The sequence below is a fragment of the Camelus dromedarius genome, chromosome 11 (genome assembly GCF_036321535.1).
Source record: "Camelus dromedarius isolate mCamDro1 chromosome 11, mCamDro1.pat, whole genome shotgun sequence".
Classification (NCBI taxonomy): domain Eukaryota; kingdom Metazoa; phylum Chordata; class Mammalia; order Artiodactyla; family Camelidae; genus Camelus; species Camelus dromedarius.
In genome coordinates, this window is record NC_087446.1 from 57,964,545 (window position 1) to 57,989,544 (window position 25,000).

The window sequence follows — 25,000 nt, forward strand, 5'->3', positions numbered from 1 at the left end:
TAGCCTCAAAATCAATGGAAATTCTGAATGATTCATGAAGTTACTCCAAATGATAATTTGAGCTTCTGATATCTGCTTTTGTAAAAGTTATTTCTCAGATAAACTGTGATCGCATTTGGAAATTTAGTTTCAAATCTGCCAGCAAGAGAGAGGTATTCAAAGAAGTTCAGATTTTTTTTTCTATTAGATATCTCTTAATAAAGAAGGCAAATTAGGAAAGTAATATCTTTAGAGTACATAAAAAACAGAACTGTCTGATTAAAAATGATTTTACTCATCATAATTGTGGTGATCAGCTGAGTGATTAAGTCCACCTTCCCATGAAGGGCTCTTAATCTTACCAATCACTATCTCAGAGGAGATTATACGTGATGTCACACACACAAAAGAAGTCTACTTCCTATAAACTTCTCGGGTTTTAAACAACTTTCTTTCTCAAGCTTCTCCCTCCAGCAACTCTTAAAGACTGCATCTCTCTGGCATCTCCTACAGAAAATATTCCCTACTGTAAGGCACAGTGTGGGACCTTGTGATTGTTCATAAGAGTATTTCTAACTCTCATTTGAGGGCTGAAATTAGAATGAAAACTATTATCAAGGAATCATTTGGACTCCACTTAAAGGAAAATTCAGGTGAAGAGATATCTTAGGCCATGTTGGCAATGATCAAAATCTGTAGGACCTAGAGTCTGGCAAGGCACACCTGACTTTCAGAAGCTACGTTTACAGACGGACCTGAGGAGGTTAGGAGTGTTACAGACGATTCTTAGGGAAACCTACGATGCTGTGGTCTATCAAATTCCTCCACAACTTCCTGCACCTGAAGCCCCTTGACTGCCCCTCTGACCTTGCGAATCCTGTGGTAATTGCGTCTGACAGTTAAGTGGAGCCACCTGGCCTTACTACTGCAGGCCCCATCAGTCCTGTGAATATTAACAAGCCCGTCTCCATGACTATCTGTCCTGTCAGCATCCCCGGTAAATGAGAGCCATCACTGAACGTTTTCGTGATGCTGGTGCTCCGCCCCACAACACACTTCTCCTGGCCTACGTGAAAGCCGCGACCTCAGGCCCTCCTACGGAACAATCTTCTAGGAGGTCCTACATTCTTGCCTCATATGTTCATTCCATCTTTCCCACCTCCCTCAGCCTTTTTATTCCTTCCTTTACCACCTTCCAGAGCGACTCACGTACTTCCGGGTCACTGAGTGTTGGACGTCACTTTTTCACACACTAGGAGTCCCCCCAGCAGTGGTGAAATCCTTGCTAGGGTGTTAAATCCGACACCCTGAGAACGTGTTCCCAAGTCAGTAAATTCTTGCTCAGCCAGTCGTACATTCCAGGGCCCTGATCAAAACCCAATCCCACGAACACTTCTCTGACTTCAGCCAGTCAAGCTAGCCCATTTCCCTCATTCCTTCAGTGTACAGGATCTTTCCTCCTTTACCAAGCCCAGCATGTACTCAGCTGGATTATGCTGGGTTTAACCCTAGTCATCAGCCCGGCATCTCAGAGAGGAGCTGGGGACAGCTCCTGAGGGAAGCACCTGGTTCTTTGTGGGGAAGAGGCCTCCTAAGCGTCTTCCAGCAGCTCTTAGTGAGGAAGGGAGGCCACCTCTGCAAATCCAAGGTGTTCGTAACAAGCTGATAAGTTAAAATTCTCAGAAGCATCCATCCAGATATGCCTTTTCCATGTCTCCCCCATCAGGATCCTGAGCTTCCTAACAGGCCTGCCTGGCTAAGCATTCAAATGCCTCTGGAGCTCTGTGCCTCTAACAAGTAGATGAACATGCCACTCAACTATGTCTGTCCTCCCACTACAGAGATAAGGGCCTCTGTAACCCACCACAGAGGTAGGCCCCCGGCTCTCATACCTACCCAGGAACTGACTGGTAACAGCACTTAGACTCGCGTCCCTCCTCGAGGCATCAATACAACTTAGCATCAACCAGTCAACTCTACTGTCTTTCTGGGCATTTTTCCTCTGTATTTTCCTAATGCCTGCAACATCACATCTGCCACTGTGTTCCTCTCCACTGGGACATTTCTCCAGATCAACACAAGGGAATCTCAATTAGAAAATGAGCCACCACACTACACACAAGGTAACACCAGCCCACACCTGAAGGATTTTGAAGTCTGCAGTGAGCTGAAACTATCGAGAGCAACAACTGAAACTCAACTCAGCAACTGAACAACTAACTAAACATCTGAAACTAAACTCCTGACTCGGTGGACTTGTGCTATCGACCAGCCTTACATAACAAAATGCATGGCCATTTCTGTGTACAAATACTATTTACCTCAGTCTCTACGGTTTGTCTACACATGATATTAAACCTGCATTCAGAAATTACAAGACACATAAAAAAGCCAGAAGAAACAACCCATTAATAAAACATAAAGTTTTAGACCAGACTCGGAAATGACACATGTGTCAGAATTATCCTACAGGGACTATAAAGTAATTATGAGGCCAATGTTAAAATGTCTAATGAACAAGGCAGACAACATGAAGAATCAGCTGGGGAACTTTAACGGAACATTTTTTAAAGTAAAATAGAATGGTAGAACTAGAAAACACAGCGACAGAAATAAAGAATTTCTGTAGTGAGCTCATACACCTACTGGACAGAGTTTAGGAAAGAATCAATGAAACTGAAGAAAGGTCAACAGAAATTATCCAAATTAAGAGCAAAGAGGAAAACGTGTGAGAAAAAAGCAGACTATTTTAGAGCAATGAGACAGTATCAAACATTCAAAAATATGTGCAATCACATGCTAGGCCACAAAACAAGTGAGGGTTACAGATCAGGAGATAACTGCCATTGAAAAGATAGTCTGTTGCTCACAGTTCCCAAGAGGAGGGGGCATGCCACACCACACGGAGCCTCATGAAGAAACACCAGAGTCGGTCAGGAGGCAGAGGGAGCTAGGGGATGATGTGGGCAGGAGACTGTTTTGTGCTTTTCATGGGAAGGACTGGGTGAGGCAGGGTAGGCAGGTTTAGGATTAGCTAATCTGAATAATTTCAGTGGGCTCTGGGTTTAGGGGCTGTCTCTGGTTGTCTGGTACCTGGCTTTGGGATGATTAGGGCAGGAGGATACTGGCCCAGACTATCAGAACTCGGTAAAGGTGGTGGCTCTGGGTATGGACTCTGGATTGCTTGGTCTGCATATAAAAGGCATGCTTGCAGGTAAGTCATTTGTTACCTCTAGGAATTAGCTGACTCTGGGAGGGACAGTCTACCCAGGGTTAGTAAGATTCTACTTGTCAAAACATCAGAATAGAAAGACACGCTTAAACACAGGGACCAAATCACTGGGGTTCTATAGATCAAGTGAAGGAGTCTGCAGTTTATTCTACCTAAAATGAGAATCTATTGAGCTATTGGAGGGTTTAAAGAAGACTGACATCATCTGACTTACACTTGGAGAAAAATCACATGAGCTAGGTGGAGACAAGATATGGAACAAGAATGACTCTGACGAAGGACAATTTGCTGGACTGGGAATTTAGCAATAAAGGTGAGAGGTGGTTGCCTGGGATTCAATTGTTGATGCAGAACTAACAGGACTTGCTGAGAAACTGCATATGGAATATTAAGAAAATAAATGAATTTAAATGGACAGCCAGATTTTTGATCTGAGCAATTGGGTGGTAACAGGGCCCTTACTGCTGATGAGGACGTTTGGGAGAAGAAGAAGAGAGCTGTTTGAGACAAACTAAGTATGAGATACCTCTAAGACATCTAAGGGGCTTAACTCTATATGTGAGAGGCCAGGGCCAAAGATGTATATTTGGGAGTCACAGAAGTTAAAAAGGAAAGTGTTTCAAGGATGAGAGGGGATCAAATATTTCAAATGCCGCTGAGAGACTGAATAAGATAAAGACTGAAAATTATCCATTGGACTTGGTAACATGAGGGCTGTTGGTGACCTTGATAAGAAAGAGTCAGTGTTGATATAGGGACAAATGGAGAAAATGGGAGGTAAAAAGCAGAGACAGCACGTGTCAACCAGAAGATACCAGGAGCTGAGGGGAAGGCCCAGGCTATCCCAGGTAGCACCTCTGTTCTACTCCCAAATTCCACCACCCTCCCCGGACTAAAACCATTCAGAAGGCTGACTCTCTGTAAAGAACCCCACTAAGCACATCTGCAGGAACATGAGATACCTGGAGATTGATGGGAACCCTGAAACCCCTGCCATGAGCCCATGGGTAACCAGACAGGCAGTGTCTTCCCTGGAAACACTTTTCATCAAAAGCAAACCAGGCATGGAAATCAATGTGACTTAACCACATCTCACTGTCGTTAACTTCTAGAATTTTCCAGAAGCCTCTACATTTAAAAGGGAGCCAAGATTTCACATAGAGAAATGAATTACCCATGGTGAGATTCTAGACATAAGGGAGGAGGACTCTCAAATCTCCTGCCATTTGTGACCAAGGAGACCCTATGATGAGTGAGGCAGCAAACGTTGGCAGGAGAGGGAGAAAGGTAAGAGGAAAGGGAGAAGGACACAGGTCGGCCAGGAAAAAATGAGCGCAAGGAAAGGGAAGGGGACACAGCAGTCACGGGGGACCCCGACAGAGTCACCAGCCCATGACACACCTCAGCACAGAGATACTCAGGGAACCCCCAAGAGTCAGGGCCTCCCAGGCCCCCAGAGGGTGAGTTACAGCAGCAGCTGGAGAATAACTGTGGGCACCACCGGGGCTGAGTCTTCCAGAGGAGGAGGGAACCGGCAGAGCCCGAACCTGCGCCCTTCAGGCCCCACCTGGCTGGGTGGCCATTTCCATCGGCTCCAGGTAAGCGGCCCACACAGTGCTGGGCAGCCTTGGGCCATCCAGGGACAGAAGTGGAAAAGGAACAGTGGGTATATCAGGGCCCACTTAAGGGCCTACAACCTCTCTCTCTGGGCTGGAAGCCAATAATGGCACCAGGTCATGGGAGAAGAGTCCAGGGCAGGGTTCCCAAATCCCTATGACTGCATTTGCAAAGATGTGATCAGATGCCACCAGCCTGGCTGGACAGGGAGAAGGGATGAGGAGGAGACAGGGAGCCTTGGACAATTTCTCCCAGATAAAACTGCACACAATACAGCAAATGCATATATGTTCAGACCATGCAAACCTGGGTATGACATGAGTGAGCAGCTGTGCTGTGGGATCGGCCGTCCTGTGTGGTAAGTGTGGCGATCATGTGATATGCAGGTGTGAAGTGGGTCTAGTAGGGTGGGGCGTGTGTGGTGACGTGGTCGGGGTGAGGCAGTGGATAGTGAGTGCCGGTCTGCGGGATGACAAGTGGTATGTGCATCAGCTAGGCATTCATAGCCTCCATCCTGCCTATGGTCAGTGTCTGATGAAAACTTAGGACAGTCTTTTCAGGTTCCTGTTAATGGTCCTCATCTCAGAGCCCACAGATAGAGCTGGCTGTTTCCCCCTTTGCTGTCCCATATAGTCCCCAACACACACACACACACACACACTCCCGCATGCACAGCTCCCATTAATACTTCAGACAAAACCACGAAATTTGAAAGAACGATGATGAGTTGTCTGGCTATGCTCCCCAAGATCTCCCTGACTTAATAAAGGCTGTCCTCCCCCCATTTCCCACACCCCCCAGCAGGCTCCAGAACCCCAGCTCCCTCGCCCACAAGATGACGAATCTCCCCCTCAAGGGCCGCTTCCTATTCCTGCGCCCCTTAGGAGCCTCAGCCCCTGCATTCAGGGCTCTCCGAGCGACCAGCAGCACAGCTAGCCAGCCACAACTTTGTCCGCTCACCCTCTGCCCACCTGGCCATTTATCCACAAGTTACCTGTTGTTCCATTGATACACCCATTAACTGACCAGTTTATCCATCTCCCTGTCTCATTAAGACTTACTGAAAGCATACTTGGAGATGGAGGAGGGTCTGCGTTAAAAAGGGTCACGGGAAGGGAGAAATGGGGAGTTGCTGTTTAACTGGCATAGAGTTATACTCATTTTTCAATAGAGAAAAAGTTCTGGAGATGTGTTACACAACAAGGTGAAGGTACTAACACCGCCAAACTATATGTGAAGAAATGGCTAGGATGATAAATTTCACCACGTGTATTTTTTACCACAATAAAAAATAAATTTTATTTTAAAGAGAGCCTCAGCTCCTCTTTATGACCCAGAAGGGTTCCCTGTCCTCTCTGCGAGACTTTGAAAAAGATAACTGTGGCCTCAGGGCCAGTGTCTCTCTGAAGATTGTCCCAACTCTGCCAGGATGCATGGGAGGTAAAGAGAAGCTGAAGAGGGAAACTAACGGAGGCAGAGTGGAAACAGGGGTGATGGGAGCTGAGGAACAGAGAAGGGAAGAGTCGATGACCCAGGAGAAACTTCTCTCTCCACCCTCACAGATGGTATCTTGGGCAGAATGTAACTAGGAGACAGAGGAGAAAGGCACGCACAGTGCGGCAAAGATGAGGCGGGTGAGGAGGCACAGGGCAGGGTGAAGAAGAATCGCAGCTTTACTCGGGGAAGGAGAGGACGCTGGGATTGCCACTCGTGTCCACTTACAAGAAATCCAAAAATACATAGTACGTGGCAAGACCCATTAAAAAGTCCATGCCCTTAGCCACTTATTCCCTTGGGCAGAATTTCCAGGAGTGGGATAAGTTAATAGAAGCAAAATGAGGCATTTACAAAGATATTGTTTGCATCATTATCTAAAATAGCAAAGAAAAAAAAAGAAAGAAAGAAGAATCCAAGTTGCCCTGCAGGATCTTACAGTGGAGACTCTGCCCCCAGGCACAAGTAATGTCTCCTGAGAGCATGCAGGAAGATGCTTTCTTTAAATACTGGGAGGGCTCTCTGGTGCAAAAGGGCTTAGACATTCTATAAAATACTAAGAATTTAGCCAAGATCTATATAACAAAGACTCTTCCTACAGGCAGAGGAGGCCAAAGCTAAAGGGGGCTACCTCAGTAGATGGTGAGTTCCTGTCCCTGCAGATGTTCAAACAGACACTACAGCAACCTTCTAAGATGTTGCAGATAAGACTGGAGCATTGTCATGCTGAACTGTATGACCTTTAAGGTCACTTTCAATCCTGAATTGCCCTGAGTAATTATTTCTAACCATGAGGAGCAGAGAAGCTGCGATGGGGGACGTAGACCTTGAGTTGAGCTTGAAGGATGAGTGGGATTTTAAGAGAATGCATAGTAACATGCCCTGTCAGGGGCACTCTCTAGGGAAATGCATGGAGACCTGAGAGAACAGAGTGCGGACAGCTGGTACAGCTGATCACAGGGCCCAGATAAGGGAGCAAAGGACAACGTGCAACATGGCCAGTCTCTGCCCGACTCCGCTCACAGAGCAGGTCACAGAACCCGATAACCTACAAAAAGAGTCTGTAGAATCCCAAAGTGTGATACAACTGGGCAGTATTATCACACACAGTCACATCATAGCGTGGCATTCGAAATCCACAGCCCACCGCAGTGATCACTAGAGATAGGCTTGGGACAGTCCCTGACTCAGTCCACAGCAGAGGTTTCTGGGTAGTTTCTTCCAGGCTGGGGTTTCCGTCCCAGGAGTACAAAGAGGGGTAGGACATGGCAGCTGCTCCATCCCTGCTCTGGAGAAAGGCCCAAGTACACACGGGAGTCGGGCCCTGCACACAGGACCCAGAGCGCAGGGAACAGTGGGAAATTCATGGAACTTTGAGTCAAGAAACCTAGATTCAAGTCATGCCTGCCACATCCTGCCTATTACCTCCAGCAAATTATTTAACCCCTCAGAGACCCATGGTCTCATCCATAAAGTGGGGGACCCTAACTGTCTCCGTTGATTCAAGAGGGACTATATGAAAAGAGCTTTACTAAGTTACAGAAATGCTGATTGTTCCTCTATAAACTTCTCTTTATTGGCTGTGCCACAGGTCCTAGCCTGAAGTGATGGCTAATGCGAATCAGACTCTGCCTGCATTCCTCCTTCTGGGATTCTCTGACCTCAAGGCCCTGCAGGGCCCCCTGTTCTGGGTGGTGCTTCTGGTCTACCTGGTCACCTTGCTGGGCAACTTCCTGATCATCCTCCTCACACAGGTCAGCCCCGTCCTGCACTCGCCCATGTACTTCTTCCTGTGCCACCTCTCCATGGTGGAGGTCCTCTACACCACTGACATCGTGCCCAGGACCCTGGCTGACCTGGCCTCCCCACACCCCCAGGCCATCTCCTTCTGGGGCTGTGCAGCCCAGATGTACAACTTCATTGTCCTGGGCATCTCAGAGTGCTGCCTGCTCACAGCCATGGCCTATGACCGCTACGTCGCCATCTGCCGGCCCCTGCACTACTCCACCCTCATGAGCCAGCAGGCCTGCGCGGCCATGGTGGGCATCTCCTGGCTCCTGGGCATCATCACGGCCACCACACACTCCTCCCTCATCTTCACCCTGCCTTTCCCCAGCCGCCCAACCATCCCACACTTCCTCTGCGACATCCTGCCAGTACTGAGGTTGGCCAGTGCTGGGAAGCACAGGAGTGAGATCTCTGTGATGACAGCCACCGTGGTCTTCATCATGGTTCCCTTCTCTCTGATTGTCACCTCTTATGCCCGCATCCTGGGTGCCATCCTGGCAATGGCCTCCACCCAGAGCCGCCACAAGGTCTTCTCCACCTGTTCCTCCCACCTACTCGTGGTCTCCCTCTTCTTTGGAACAGCCAGCATCACTTACATCCGGCCCCGGGAAGGCTCCTCTGTCACCACAGACCGCATCCTCAGCCTCTTCTACACAATCATCACACCCATGCTCAACCCCATCATCTACACCCTTCGTAACAAGGAGGTGACAAGGGCCCTGTGGCACGTGGTGAAGAGGTAAGTCCCCTCACCCTGAAGGGACTCAGGGGTTGTCTGCTGACTCACTGTCTGCTCCTCCTCTCAGCCTTCAGGTGCTGGACTTAAACCCTAGCCTAACAGAAACCATGCAGCACCTCAAAGAGATGAGGCCTCCTCGCACAAAGTGTTGGAGTTAAAACAGAGACAAATGTGTATCTTATCTCCTCTCCCACACTCCAGACTCACTATCAGAGCATGAGTTATTAGACCAGGGGAGAATGGAAGGGAATACTGCCTAGGGGGAAGAACATTTAACATCTTCTGGATAATTCCGGATCCCTGAGCAAGCTGATTGCCATGGTATACCAGCAGTCAGAGGTCCATGTCAGTCATGAAGGCAGATTCTATGAACTTGATATCCAACTAAGTGACCCACCCAGAACCCCTGGCGGAGTTTACCTGGCCCTTTGATCTAGTTTTCTCCCAGAAACACACTGCAGTCTTAGGCCCTGATGCCTTTTAGAAGAGAGGGAACTGCTACCTCCTTGAGACATTCCATGTGAATATTCTTCCCTGCCTTTCCCCATCCTTGATTTCTGACCTCATCCTTAACTGGTGATAACATGTCCAACTGGACAAGAGTATCTCCCTGGCTTCCCCGTCCTTCTCCCAACATGCACCATCAGCCAGATCCCGTGCGTTCTTAGACTAGGTGCCCAGTTGCCAACAACAGATTCCAATCTGCTCATCTCAAGCAGAGAGGAATTATTTGAAGGTTGAACAGTGCACGGAATCTCCAAGGTGGGGACAGGGAGCCAGGGTCCTCAGCGGTGCAGCAAAGATGACACTCAACACCCCAGGACCCACACCACTGACACGAGGAGCTCGGTTCATATGCCACTGCCCAGTGCACGCTGATGGCACTCGGGACAAGACGTCACAGCTGCCCCCTAGAGCCATCCACAGTGGGCCGGTGGGAATTCGAGGCAAAAAGTAACTGATTAGGGCCTGAACAGGAAGCACAGAAGGGCATCTGAGCCACAATGAACAGTAATAGTAAAAGCTAAGATTGTTTGAGAGCCTAATACATACAATACGAACCCCTTGACTTGATTATCTTATTTAACTCCCATAAAAACCCTATGTGGTAGATGCAGGGATGGATCCCAGACATGTGGGGCCTAAAGCTTATATCCTTTGAGACGGCCCTATTTAATAAAATAAGACAGAAATACCAATATAAAATTAATTACAATGTTCATTTAAAGGAAAAAATGTATTACTAAAATTAGAAAATTTTTTAAATTGGCAGATGCCATGAATGATACAATCCAGGAAAATAACATATTTTTGTTTTCCCTGCTCACCGCTGTAATTCTTTTTTTCTTATGTTTTTTGCTGTGCACTTTGATTGCCTTCCTATTCATAGGACAATGATTTTGTTATACAGTTTCTGCAAAGAGATTAGAAAGATGATTTGTCCTACCCCTTGCATGGTTGATTGAAATGTACTGTTTTAATTGGTAGTTTAGGGGAAAAGTTTTTAACTTCACAACTCATATTTGGCAATTTTATGCTAGATTTTAGGATTGTTGTCAAATTTGATCAAACCTCTATCAAGTTTCTTTCATTATTAGCTGTAAATTTTCACAATGTTTCAAGTTTTCCTGTACAATGAATTATCTTAAGTAGTCTCTGAACTGACCTCACTCATTAGCCATTTTGCCCTCCAGGCTCTCACTGCACTAGCATATTAAATTTTATGTTTCCTACTTTGATGTCAGTATTTATGTATAATCAGCAAGAAATCTAAATCTTTTCCCAATGTGTTCATTTGATTCACTCTCTTCATTAATTGGATGGTGTTCAAGTGACCTATTGCTGCATAACAAACCACCCCAATCTAGTGGCATAAAACAATGATCAGTTTGTCGTGCTCTTAATTTCTGTAGGTCAGGAATTTAGACAGAGCACAAGGATTCTTGTCTCTGCAGCACAATGTCTCTGTCATCAGCTGCAAAGAATCACTAGGTAGAAGTGACTTGAATGGCTGGGCAGAATCATCTAACAGTTTCTTCATTCCCATGTCACGTGCCTGTAATGACTGGGTTTACTGACCAGAACACCTACACGTGATCGCTCCATGTGGCTCGGCCTTCTCACAGCCTAGCAGCTGGATTCCAAGAGGGACTGTCCCCAAAGAAGACATCCAGAGCCAGCATTCCCAGAGCCAAGACAGAGGCTGCAAGGCTTCTTCCCACCTAACCCTGGAAGTCACACAGCATCATTCCCAGCACATCCTGTTGGTTACAAGTGGGTCACTAAGACAATCCCAGATTTAAGAGTAGGGGGTTAGACTCCACCTCTTGATATAGGAGGGTGACAAGGTCACGTTGCAAACGTGCATGTGGGACAGGATATACTGCTACTGCCATCTTTGGAAAACACTATGTCAGAGACAGATTATCAAGTAATCCATGAGAGCCTATACTTCATGCAGAATCTCTCTCTTCCTCTTAATAAATTTCAGCTTTTAACACAATTTGAAATTTCCATTATAATTCGTTTCTGAATGTAAGAGTAACTTCATCACTGTTATTGCTTTTGTTTCATATTTCATTATTTTCATCTAGATTTTCTCTTAGTTCTTTTAAAAATAAATTTGAAGATGACCAAAGCAGTTACCTTCATGTACATCCAAATCCATAAAAGTTGTTTTGGGTTTTGTTCTGTTTTTGAGCAGAGACAGGTTTATTCAGGGTCAGGCAAGGAGAACAGGTGGCTCAGCTCAGAAACCCAGCACTCTAAAGGTGGTTTTAATTTCTCACTTTTTAACTGAAACACTCAAAACATCTTTCCAAATTTCAGTTAAAATGAAGTATTTAAGTTTAATCAAATACCCCATTCCCATTTTTTAAAAAAAAGAGTAAAATTAATGGTTTGTTTATAAGTGTATATGTTCCTGCATCATCAAGGATATTTCTGACAGGAGAGAACTTATTTTTTACTTAGAGGATGAAAATCAAACCCCGCTGACAACTTTACAGATGTGATGGTTGGAAAGGTCTTTTGCCAGAAACTAACTTCTCAATCCCTAGATCTCCAGCCTGGTGTCTCCTCCACTTCCCACATATTTTCAGTGCCCGGCACCATCAGACACATTTTTGCTGTATTAAACATCCAGTGCTAAACTTTGTGTCATAATGCTGATGATACAGCACCGTGGGTAGAAGGTGTGTTCCTGGAAGTCATTCCTGCATCAGGACAGCTGGCAATGACTTAACTATGCGCAAAAGTGACTGTGAACCACACAAACCCAGATGCTACCATCCCATCAAACTTAAACTTAATCTATCGCCAACTCAACTTAAACTTAGATCCAAAAGTATCCATGGTCACTTCAACATCACCCATCACAAGGGGAAATGTGACAGAGAAAGTCAGAGAGGAGAGAGACAGAAGCTACAAAAGACTTCAGTTAAAATAGATCACTTTGCAATTTTTAAGAAAACTTGGCAATTTGTATTTTAAAATGTGACCATAGGAACATAATTGCTAGCAATTTCTGGCCCTTTTAAGGAGCCCATACAAGTTTGGAGTCCCCAGAATTCAAGCTTCACAGTAAGTTCACCTCTAAGTAGGCTCTGTTATTATACCAATCTCAACAGGATGAGGAAACCAAGGCACAGCGATGTTGAACAACTTTCCCTAAGTAACACAGCTAGGAAATAACAGACTTGAGTTTCCAACTCTACAGCCGGCACTTTCACTCTCTACATTATTAATTTCCCCTCTGATAATGTGAGTTTAGAGAAAATAGAAAGATGAGAACAAAGAGCTGATGAAAATAAGCAGAACGACAGGTGGAAGGTTAGTGGCACAGAGGAGGAGAAGCAGGACAGCCTCGGCCACCAGAAAGCCACTTCTCCTTATCTGGACCAGATGTGCAAATACTGAGTAAGAAAATGCATTTCTTCACTATCTTGTAAGTGGAAAACACTCCAGAATCAGTGCAGGGACAGAAGTTAGCCTTTCTTGTCTTGCCTCAGAGTCACACCAGCTCTCACTCTGCACCATCATTTAATCCACACCATCCTCAGCATCTCATTTTCCTCTAGGAACCACACCAGTTCATTATTTTGATAAGACTAAGCTGACAGCACCTGGAGAGAAGCACACAGCAGGTATGCTAGGCGTACGCTCATACCAGAGGGTAGGAGATAAGCCCCATCAAATTCAGAGACCTGGCACCTCAGTGAAGGTTCTCTGGAAATGTCAAGACATCTCCTCAAATGTTAAGGACAAGCTGCCTCACCTTTTTCTCTGTAGGGTAAGAAAACGACCTCCTGTGGGTCTCTGGATTTGGGAAGCAACATACAGCCCATTTGGGTGTGCTGCTTCAAACCCTCTAGCAGATGTCTCACAAGTCAGAGCAAGAAAAGGCTCTCTAGCTGGTCCAGGCTGCAGTTCTGCCATCTGGACCTCCTGAACACCCAGCAGACCCGAGGATGCTCAGCATCATGGCGCTGGAAGCTCTGATAAGTCCAAGAGGCAAATCACAGGTTTGGGAACCAAACCCAGGTTTTGAGAGCCACGCCTTGGCCTTTGGGGCAAATAATCAGTATCCTTTTGTGAAACTGTTCTTGGGCTCGTTGTAGGCAACAGTACATACTGAACACCTGACCACTGAAGACCAGGTGACCATCTATTGAACTCTTTTGGTCACCGTAGATTGGACATAGCTGATCCATCCAGCCTAAAATTAGGAATTTCCAGTAGCACTTCACCAACAAGCAGAAGTGCTGAATTCAGACAGGGCCCAAGCACACGTCCTGAAGACACAAGAAAGTTGCGTCTACCTCCTTCCTCAACAAATCACACCCAGTTCGTTCTTAATGGGCCTGTGAATAGAACGGCCATAATGGCAGGAAAGGAGGCCGGGCATGAACTCCACAAAAGCAGCTTCTCCTCACCAGCCAACCCACTGACCCAACCGCTGAGATTCCACTTTGGTTTTTTTTTTCATTCAAATGTTTCATTAAAAATCTTTCATACATATTGTGGTTTGGTGGGGGTTTTTTGTTTGGTGGGTTTTTTAATTTAATTACAGTTGATTTACAATATTGTTTTAGTTTCAGGTGTACAGCTTCAGATTCTTTTCCATTATTATTATAAGGTCACAAGATATTGAATATAACTCCCTGAGCTATACAGTAAATCTGGTTGTTTATCTATTTTGTATATAGTGGTGTGTATCTGTTAATCCCGTACTCCTTATTTACCCCTCCCCCTCCCCCTTTGGTAACCATAAGTTTGTTTTCTACATCTGTGAGTCTTTTTGTAAATAAGTTGATTTGTATTTTTTTTTAGATTCCACATACAAGTGATATCATATAATATTTCTTTCTCTGCCATTTACTTTTATTTGGTGGTTAAGAGCTTTGCGAGAAGACAGAACTCCCCCATCCTCTACAGAAGCCAATAAGGCCAAAATACTGGCTTTCCCTAAACTCTGGCCGCCAAGACACAAGCCTGTGACCTTAGCTAGTCCCCGAGGATGTATCTGCCTCAGACTTTTAAGTCAGGGGCAAGTGATGCAGAGAGTAGAGGAAAGTTCACAGTTCATTTTGGTGACGGCAGTGGGGGCACCGAGGACCTAGGGGCGGCAGCACCACACATGCCAAAGAAGCACCAAGAACCAATGGTGGCCGTGCCAGCAGCATCCTAGCCAGACCACCCCTGTGGTAAAAACTTGACTTGGCTCCGGTCTCTGGGTGTCTCTCGGTTCCAGATCGTTCCCTAAGCCTGGTCCTCCAGGATTCCTATCAGCTCTGCGACCAGCGGAGTCACTTTTTCTCCCCCCAGAACTGCTCGCTTGCTACCCCGTTCCCTTCCTCCCAAGGCCCAGAGGAAGGGGGCCACATGCCCCCTGCGGAGTTGCCTGCACTCAGCCTGCACCAGGATTTCCGCATTTCCAAATCCCTTCTCTTCGAAAAGTCCACACACAGCTTCTCCCTGACGTAACACAACATAACACATTTTCGGCTTTCCTGCAACTTTGGGAGAATCCTTAGCAGGGAAGGTCCCAATGTTTTTGTCAAGTTAATCCTCGGCCCACTCACACGGGCGGTACACACGTCCCAAGGCGAGTCCACCCCCCACAGCGCGGCTGCGGGCGAGGGAAGGCGCGGGGACAGGGGGACCAACCCTCGTCCCCCCGCGGCGGCCGGGCCCCGTCGAGGGTCGGGGGCTTTCTTCTCACCACCGAAACCCCAACCACGTCCACGCTTACCTCCGAGGCCCGCAGGAGGCCTTAACAGCGGCGACGCTTTCTTGTCCGGACGACGCTTCCCGCTCGCAGGAGATGTGCCGTTTAAAACGCCGGGGACGCGCAGAGGAGGCCAGGCTCGGCGGCCCCGCACCGACGGCCCCGCAGCCCGGAGGCCGCCGCCGCCGAGGGTCGCGACCCCGTGCGTTCGGGGCGAGCCTGCGGGGAAGAGGCGGCGGCACCAAGGCGGGCGGGCGGGGGGCGCGCACCCCCGGCTCCCGGGCTCTGCGCTCACCCCTCCCGCCCGCCCCGCCCGGAGCCCCCGCGCCGGCGCCCGCGGCCGCGGCCCGTGCGCCCAGAGGCCGGCCTCCCGCCCCCAACCCCGCGCGGCCCCGCTCCCCCCGACCCCGACCCCGACCCCGCGCGGCCCCGCGACAGCCTCCGCGCCCGACCCTGCCCGCCCCGCGCGCGGGCCCCGCGCCCCCGCCCTCCCGCTCGGCCGCTCACCCGGCCGCCCGCCGCGGGTCCGGGTCCCGGGAAGAGGCGTCTAGGCCAACGGCCTCAGGCCTACGCTGCCCCGAAATTTTTAAGACATCTAAAAACCTCAATGAAAGTTATCACTGAAGTTCATAGAAACGCAAATGATAGCAGTAGCACTCCTACTATTAATCAAAAGTAACTACCGCTTCACTACTTGCCATGCACTGCCAAGCAGTTTTTTTTTTTTTTTGTAATCTATTCGACAACTATTTCTTGAACATCTAGTATGTGCCAGGCACTAGGAAAACACTGGTAAACAAGACAGGCAGCAACCCTGCCTTTAATGGGACATGAAGTGAGAGATGAGAAACCATTAACAAATTGATTTCCGATAATGTTAAGTGACTGTGCAATAAAGAATGCCTGGAGAGGGTCTACATTAAATTCTCACAACTATTCTGTGAAGCATAGAAACTATTGTAACTGCTGTTCTACAGATTAGGAAATTCAGGCATAAAAATGGTAAGAAACTCCCAAGATAGGAAAAATGTTAAGAAATCTCCATGGATTCGATCTTGGAGCCTCCTAGCACCACAGCCATGCTGTAAACCACTGTGTCATAGTGCCATCTGTATCCAGTCCTCTGGTCAACCTTTCTTAGGCAGCTCCATATTCTCCACTCCTAGAATTTCCAATACAATAAGAGACACTATTCCACTCTTCAATGCCCTTATTCCCAAGGATAGACATGGACTCCTCCGTCCCTAGCCTCCCATATCCTCTTTTGCACTTACAGGATGGCCAACATTCACACAAGTAACAAGAGTGAGTCTCTGGTCCAACAAAGGACTCATGTCAGGGGAAATTACTCTATTTCCCAAGTAGTTTCCTTCTTCTTGAATGGAGGTGATCAGAGCTTTCTGCTTAGATCCTCACATCCAACTGCAGTTCCAGCCCTGCTTGAATAGCACCTGGGGATACAGTTGCCAGATTTAGCAAATAAAAATACAAGACATATAGTTAAATTTTATTTTCTCATGAATAATGAATAATTTTTAATGTATCTGTATTTCAAACATTTCTTTCCCCAGAAAGATAAAGCGGTGCAAAATCCTTCTGGACAAATATTTCATGGGACACACTTATACCAAATAATTACTTGTAGTTTATCAGAAATTCAAATTTAACTGAACATCCAGTATTTTCCTGGCAACTCTGTCTGGGGACCCTATAAATAGGAAGCCTCAGCCTCCAGAACTGATGGTCACCATCTCAGGTGAGAGACGCACAAAACCGCTTAGGGACGAGCCAGTCGGATTTCATGTCCTCCTCCTGCCTCCGCCCTCAGCTCACAACAATGAGGAAAAAGCCTCTCCCCCTGTCTTGTTCAGATACCAACTCTATAGGGAAGTCATTGCCTGAGTCTAACTTTGATGCCTCACATTGCACTCTCAGTCCAAGTATGTCTCACACAGTACTTGGTGGACTGGGGGTAAATGAGATCGTGTCCTCCTTGTAAGGTCTTTTCTGCACTACAAGAATATTAAATATCCCATATCTCCCCCGTCCTGCTCTTCCCCGGGCTCCCTAACCCTAACTCCTTCCTGACTCTTAGTCCATTTCCTTCCCCTGCAAATGGGACTGCCCTCAGTTGGACTGTAAAGCTATAAAAATTCTTTTGGAGGACAGTTTGGTAATATGTTTCAAAAGCTCTAAAACTGTGCATATGTTTTCACCCAACAATTCCATTCCTAGAAGATAGTGCTCAGAAAAGCATAAACATACAAAGATATGAGCGCAATGACATCTGTCTCAGCAATATTTATAACAAAAAATTTTAATTCTAATAATAGAAGATTGTGGGGTTCGTCCTTAGTTTTTGGGGGTTTTTTGAAATATAGTCAATTTACAATGTTGTGTTAGTTTCTGGTGTACAGCATAGTGATTCAGTTATACATATGTATATGTTCCTTTTCATATTCTCTTTCATTATAGGCTAGTAGAAGATATTGAATACAGTTCCCTGTGCTGTACAGTAGGACCTTGTTGTTTATCTGTTTTGTGTACAGTAGTTGGTATCTGTGAATCCTCAACTCCCTTTTTATACCCCCAACTCCTTTCCCCCCGGTAACCATAAGTTTGTTTTCTATGTCTATGAGTCTGTTAAGATTGTTTAAAATTAGTACATTCCTATAGTAGGATACTATATGGATATTAAAATAATGCTTTAGAAGCCTAATTAATGTTACAATATAGTTTAATAATGTGGAAAACAAAGTTATGAGCAATTTAGACAATATCATCCCATTTTTAGTTTTTAAAAATATGTATATATGTGTGTACACACACACACACACACACACACAGGGAAACCAGACATAATTAACACCAAAATGTTAATAGTTATTTTCATTTCTTCTGGATGCAAAATTCTCTACAATTAACAGTGTTACTTTTGTAAATTGGAAAAGAAAATCAATGCGATTTTCAAGGCCCTCATTTATTGTGCCTTTAGAGTGATTTCCCTGCTTATCCTCTCCCTCTGGCAGCTTATTGCTAAGGGAGAGTTTATGAACAAGCAAGAATGGGCTTCCCAGGGAAAGTAAAATGGTGCTAGGTTCTTCTGGCAGGCAAATGAAGGTGGCTTCAAGTAGAGAGAGTGGACAGTTTGCAAGAAACAAAAGCATCATCTTGGGAGTCCAGGGGCCAGATCAGCCCTTCTGATTGATCAGAGTCAGAGGCGAGAGATGTGGGTGCATTTCTACCCTAGGACCAGACGAGAAGATGACCAGCGAGTCAGGCTGCAGGTGAGAAAGAAGCTAAGGAGAGAATATCAGGGTCTCAGGGATCCCAGGAGAGGAGCTGTAAGTCAGGAGAAAAGTGACTAGACAGAAGCTTCCAGACCTAAAGTGGCACCGGGCAAGACTCAGCACCTGAACGGCCAAAACCAGACCACCTATTCCCTGCCCCGTTCCTACCCAGGTCAGGCCTCCCACCTGGAGCAAAGGCGCTCATGTCATATCAGGGGTGACTTATGCGAAAGAGAAAGGTTTGCAGCGAGGATTCTGGGAGAAGGAGGAAGAGCAGTGTCTCCAGGAATCTTAGGCCCAGGAAGGCGCCCCAAACCACAGGAAAGACCAGGAATTGCTCAGTCATCACTCAAGATGGGCACAGCGCCTTCCCTCCTCATCAACCTCCCCTCAAGTGCATGTCTCTCCAGCTTTGCACATGCAAACAAGTCAGGTCAAGGCCGTAAGAACAGGCCCCAGAAGCTGAGTTCTGAGGAGCATGTCAGAGCCCTGGGTCCTTGAGCTGGGCAGGCAGGGGCCCCTACACAGACCACACCGAGTGGGCCAGACCCCCGTGGCTGCAGCCCCCAGCTGCTCCCTCCTCCTTGAGAATCCCCAAGGATCGAACCCTTATCTCCAAGAACCTGAGGGGTCAAGGGCTCCAAAGGTATCTCATGAGCCGCCTCACTGCCCCTGTGACCTCCTTGTTCCTCAGAGTGTAGACGAAAGGGTTGAACATGGGAGTGACAACTGTGTAGAAGAGGGCAAGGATCTGGTCCCTGTCCTGAGAGGAGCTTGCCCCTGGCCTCATATAGGCAATTGTCGCCATCCCAAAAAAGAGCACAACCACAAATAGGTGGGAGGAACAGGTAGAGAAGATTTTCCGACGTCCCTGGGATGTCGCGACGCCAAGGATGGTGGCAAGGATACAGGCATAGGAGGCTACCGTCAGCGAGAAGGGAGTCAGGATAAAGGCTATGGTGACGACAAGATTGCCCACTTCGCCCCAGAAGGTGCTGGCGCTAGGCAGCCTCAGCACGGGCAGGGTGTCACACAGGAAGTGCTGGATCGTGTTGGCACCGTGTAAGGGCAAAGCGAAGATGCGGCAGGAGTGAATGGTGCCGGAGACGGTGCCATGAGGTAGGAGGCGCCCGCCTCGCCGGCGCACGCTCGCGGGCTCATCAGCGTGGAGCAGCGCGGCGGCCGGCAGGTGGCAGCTTAGCGGCCACGGGCCATGGCCGTGAGCAGGCAGCGCTCGGCGACGCCAAAGAGGGCGAAGAAGCGCAGCTGGGTGAAGCACTGGCAGGCGGGATGGTGGGGCAGGGGCAGAGGAGACCGGCCGGCACCCTGGGCACGATGGTCGTGGTGCAGAGGATCTCCACCACCGAGAAGTGGCGAAGGAAGAAGTACAGGGGCGAGCGCAGGGCGGCGTCCGCCAGCGTGAGGAGGATGATCAGCAAGTTGCCCAGCAGAGTGACAGGTAGACGCAGAGCACCCCCCAGAACAGAGGGCCCCGAAGGCAACCGGCACCTGAGAACCCTAGCAGAACAAACTCCGTCACTGCTGTGCCACTGCCACCCGCCATGTCCCCAACGTCAGGCTGGAAGAGGGAGTCGGGAGAGGGCTCAGACAGAGGGCTCGGGCAAAGACGGAGGCTCCGGAGGCAGCAGGAAAGGCGGGAATGGTCCACAGGAACATCCCAGTGATCAGGAGTGGGACGGGCCAGCACCCTGGGCGGCTAGCAAGTCCCTCCCAGAAAACCCCTCTGGGCGGGAAGAAGGTAAGTGGAGGCGGGGAGGGACAGAGGCCAATGGCAGACCTTCCTGGAAGCTGGGAACTTGCAAGACACCGGGATGGTTCACCCCCTCACCCAAGTTCTGGGTTTTGGGGGCGATGAGCTGGGACAGGCAGAACAGTTCCCTTTGAGAAACTGGTGGAGGACATGGGCAGAAAAGTGGGTGCACAGACAGAATAAATAAAGCTGTCAAGGGGGAGACTGGAAGAAAAATGGATCCAGCATAAGGCAGAAGAGCTGGAGTGAGAGCAAAAGCCAGAGACAGAAAAAGAAGACGCAGGATTAAAGGCTTCAGAGAGAAGGCAGGTGGGGCTTGTACCTGTACATGGGTCCCCACGGCCGCCAGAATGCCCCTCCCAGCAGCACAAGAGGGAAGCTCAGTGTCCCCAAGAGCCCGATTCCCAAAGCAGAGGATGGGGAAGGAGGTGGGGGGGCGCTGAAGGAGGGGGAAGGAAGTGCTGTCTAGGAGAAGGAAGCAGTAACTGAGCCTCTCTGAGTTCCCTGCTGTCCGGCCTGGGGCATGGAGTCTGCACCCCAAGGACGACTGAGAGACCACAACGCAGAGGGGTCTGGGATGTACCCAGGTCCCTCAGCAAGGCCTGAGTGAAGCTGGGCTCAGAAACCGAGTGTTCTAGCTCCCTGGCTAGTGTCTACCTGCTGAACTGCTCAGCGCACTGCCCCAGCCCTCTGCCCGTAGCCCATCCCCAGAATTAGTCCAGTGCCTGGAAAGCACGGGAAGCACTTTTTTCAAAATCCTTTTGTAAAACAGTGCTAATGCTCAAAGAAGAGAAATTGCTGAAATAGCGACAGGTCTGACTTGTGGCAGAACCTCCCAACCCAGCCTGGGGGTTCAACCCACTCCCCAGCTGCTGAGGAAGGTGTTAGAAGTAGGAAAAAGGTCTCAGCTGGGGTAAATGATGTCACGGAGAGCAGGGGATGACAGAGGTGACCCAAGAGGATGCCTCAAGCCCTAACGGCTCAAAGAGTAAAGACCAGAGAGAAAGTCCAGTCCTTAGAATTATGTGTATCACTTAGCCGGGAAAGAAGCCTTTTTCTTCCTCTATAGCAAACTTTAATGATCTCATGATTACAAGTCAACAATTCTTAGAACTCTTAAGTCAATATTATTGGAAAGTTCTTTGTCTTTTTTCATGAACAGACTTAGATAGAAACTCAACATTATGGCGACAAGATACAGAAAAAGTATGACTTTAACCTAAATTTTGTATCTGATATGTAAATATTTCCTAACCTATCTCATCTATACAAAGGCCCATGCGAACCCCAGGTTTTGCATCCTCGAAGCACTTGTGTCATAGTTTCTTTCTCTTTTTAATTATTTTTTATTGAATTATAGTTGACATACAATATTATGTTACAGGTATATACAATATAGTGATTCACAATTTTTGAAGTTATACTGTGTGTATAGTTATTATAAAATATTGGCTATATTCCCTGAGCTGTGCAATATTCCTTGTGGCTTATTCTATACGCAACAGTTTGTACCTCTTAATCCCCTACCCCTGTGTTGCCCCTCCCCACTCCCCTCCTGCCCCTCCCCCTCCCCCTCCCTGTAACCACTAGTCTGTCGTCTGTGTCTGTGAGTCTGCTGGAAAGAAGCCTTCTTTGCCACAGGTTCACCTCCTGTTTAGAGTTCTGCGGAGACCCTCCTAATTCAAGGAAGTCTCTTGTTCATTTGGGTTATTTTCTTTTTTAGATTGCAGTAAGTTTATTTATTAAAAATTTCAAACAACTTATGTAGACAGCCCACCCTCAGGGAAAGGAAGCATAACTCCCCACTCCTTAACTGTGGGCTCTGCACAGAACTTTCTGGAAAGAAAAAAAAAGGGGGGGGGAAATGAGTAACTTCACAGAGAAGCAGCCTGACAAACACCTCCTCAACCAGGGGATTAAAGTGAACATCAGCCGTGGCAAACCAGGTGACAGTGCGTGCCTTTGATCTGACGTCATGAGAACGGCACGTCACCTGTGTGGTCTTCCTTCTAAAACCCCCTAATTTTGGTCTAATCGTAAGAGAAACAACAGGCAAATTCCAAGACAGGAACTGGCTACGAAATATCTGACCAGGACTCCTCGCACACGTCAAGGTCCTCCAAAACGAGGAGTGCCTGAGAAATGAAGGAGCCGTAACAACTAAACGAGCCGAGTATCCTGCAAGAGAAGAAAGGTCATTAGGAGGAAACTGAGGAAATCTGAGTAAGTGTGGATTGTAGGTAACAATAATGTGCCAGTATTGGTTCACTAACTGGGACAAATGTATCAAATGTACTTTAAGGTGTGACTAATACAGAAAACCGGAGGTAGGGAGTATGAGAACTCTGTCATCTTCGCAGTTTTTCTGTAAATCTAAAACTATTCTAAAAGAAAATGTTTATTTTTAAAAGTTAATTGATGTGGGAAGATGTTCACAATGTATTACTAAGTGATAAAAGCAACGTAGAAAACAACAAATTCAGTAGAAAACAACAAATTCAGATAAATAGGTGGCTGGACAGACAGGCAGACAACGTTAGATATGCACCAAAGTATCAGCAATAATACGCTCTGGGTGGGATGGGCTTGGAGTGTGCGTTGCGTTCTTTTTGTTTTGTGGGGTTTTTTTAATATGTGTTTGATCCATTGATCACACAATAGGAAAAATCATACATGAAACATTTAAAGAAAAAGATGGGACTTGTTTTAACATATTTTGGTGTTTTAAAATATCTGATTTATTTTCAACCAATTATGCCTACTTATGCCTTTGGAAATGTTTTTATCCACAGTTTAATTTTGCGGTTGGGTAAATAGTGAATGTTTCCAATTGTCAGCACACATCTGTCAAACGTATACGTCATAGAAAATCTGCGAGTGTAATCACACTGCACAGGGCAGAAAGAAGCTGTGAGTAGCACTTAGGTTGTTTCCAGATGTACAGTGTTGAGCATTTCTGCAATTTCCACTTTAAAAATATAAATGAAAAACAAGAAGTAGGTGGAAGAAAGTTTGGGAAATGGATCCGAAAAAAGCAGACCTTTTTCCTGAAGAGCAGTGTTAGTTCTGGGTTTGTTCAAAATAGGATCTCATCGCCCCCGTGTGGTGAGTCTCCAAATAGCCACTTTCAATGTCGTCCCCTCTATTTGAGCTCTGGGTGAGGAGATGGTGAAAGGAAGGGGCCTTGAAGATCTTCTACTTGTCCAAACTCCAGTCTACAGAGGAGGAAACTGAGGTCTAGAAGAGCTCATTCGGTTTCCCCAAGATTGCTAAGTGACTTTAAGGCAGAGCTGAGCCCAGTAATAACACGCGTCACTCACAGTGCATGGCACTGTGGCATAAATCACTTCACCTGATCCTGACACAATGAGGTTAATTAACCCCACCCTACTGATGAAACGGGAGAGGTGAAGTGTCTTGTCCAAGGTCACACAGCCCGACAGCAGCAGAGCCAGAACTCAGACACAGTCTGTCCCCAGGGCCAGTGTAACTGAACAGTATAAACCCTCCTCCCAGCCTCCAAACCCAACACCCACCCTGAGTGTCCCTGTAACATGTCTTCATCTAAATCACAGAAAAAGATGCCTTGGAAATACCAGCTCTAATTCCTTCATGTTACAAAAGAGGAAACAGAGATGGAAGGGAGATGTGCTGTTCCACAGTCACCAAGGGTCAGAGCCCAGGCTAGAGCCCCCGTCTCCAGGCTCCTCGTCCAGTGCTGCCCCTGGGCCTCTGTCCTACTGCAGCTCTGCACACACACGTGTGCCTGCATGTGTGTGCATGTGTCCCTGTGTGTTACATACGTGTGTGTGCAGGGACCATCCTACAGTGGGAAGGGTAGCCAAGAAAGCCCCAGGGTAATCCCCACCAGTACCAGGAAGTTCTCAGATCAGCACCTGCCCCTTTGCAGAGCCTTGAGGGCAGAGTCAGAGATGAGTTTAAAGGAAGAAAGGGGCCGTGGGTGGGGCAAGGTTCCACAGCTGGGGCCCTGAGGGACGGAGGGTGCTTCAGTGGGTGTAGTGTCAGGGACCTACTGCCAAAAAGACCAGTGTGCGAGACTCGGAGGGACACAAGAAGCCACTAGACAGTCAGACATCCTATTAATAGTCAGAGCTCAAGCCACACACCCCCTGCTGCCCCCAGGACAAGAAGCCCAGGGACACAAAAAAGGACCTGCCTCAACCAAGAAGCCTTCTCCATGCCCCCGCGCAGCAGCAGAACTCACTGTCTGGGCCTCTACATGGATCGGCCCTGCACACTCAGTTAGAAGCGAGTCCCTAATTCTAGCCCCAGAAGGTCCAGGTTAAAAAAAGGCTCTCTCTCTCCCCCTCACTTACACAGAGGGAAGGCACCTGTCATGTTGTGAGCCCCACATGACAGAAGTGACGTATCCATTTACTCAACGGAAGGGCATTGCACGAGGGCCAGAGCATCAGGAGGCAGTATGGCTGGGGGCCGGCTGCGGGGCTGCCTGCCGCACGTACGCAGCCCTGTGACGCAGACGCGGCCGGAGCATCTGCTGAGTCCAGCCCTAGGCTGGGTAATCACTGCGGCTAATTCTCATTCTCCGCCTTGTTAGTGAGCCAATTAATTAGCTCTTTGCAGATGAGAAGGCTGAGGTCAAGGGATGCGATGGGTGTGACTTGCCGAGATCCCGTGGGTCAGGATCGAGCCAGGATGCGAACCCAAGCCTCTGACCCCAAGGCCAGTGCCGCTTCTACCTCAGCTGTCTGCCGTTGACCCTTTCCCCGGCTAGCCTCTGGGCTTCACCACGGACAAGTGTGTGACCGTGGGCACGTGGTTTAAGCTCTCAGACACTTGGTCTTCTCACCTGCAAAACGAAGATAATTCCTGCCTCCTT

At 47.7% G+C, this 25,000-nt stretch overlaps 1 protein-coding gene across 1 annotated transcript; it reads left to right on the plus strand.

Annotated features, from left to right (window-relative positions):
- Positions 1-7,929: 7,929 nt before the first annotated feature.
- LOC105100965 (olfactory receptor 10P1) lies at positions 7,930-8,853 on the plus strand. The gene has a single exon (XM_031463614.2). The coding sequence runs from the start codon at positions 7,930-7,932 to the stop codon at positions 8,851-8,853; it is 924 nt and encodes a 307-aa protein (XP_031319474.1).
- Positions 8,854-25,000: the final 16,147 nt, after the last annotated feature.

Bases quoted from the DNA above. Each gene is read 5' to 3' on its own strand.
- LOC105100965 (XM_031463614.2), top strand. From the start codon at position 7,930: ATGGCTAATGCGAATCAGACTCTGCCTGCATTCCTCCTTCTGGGATTC.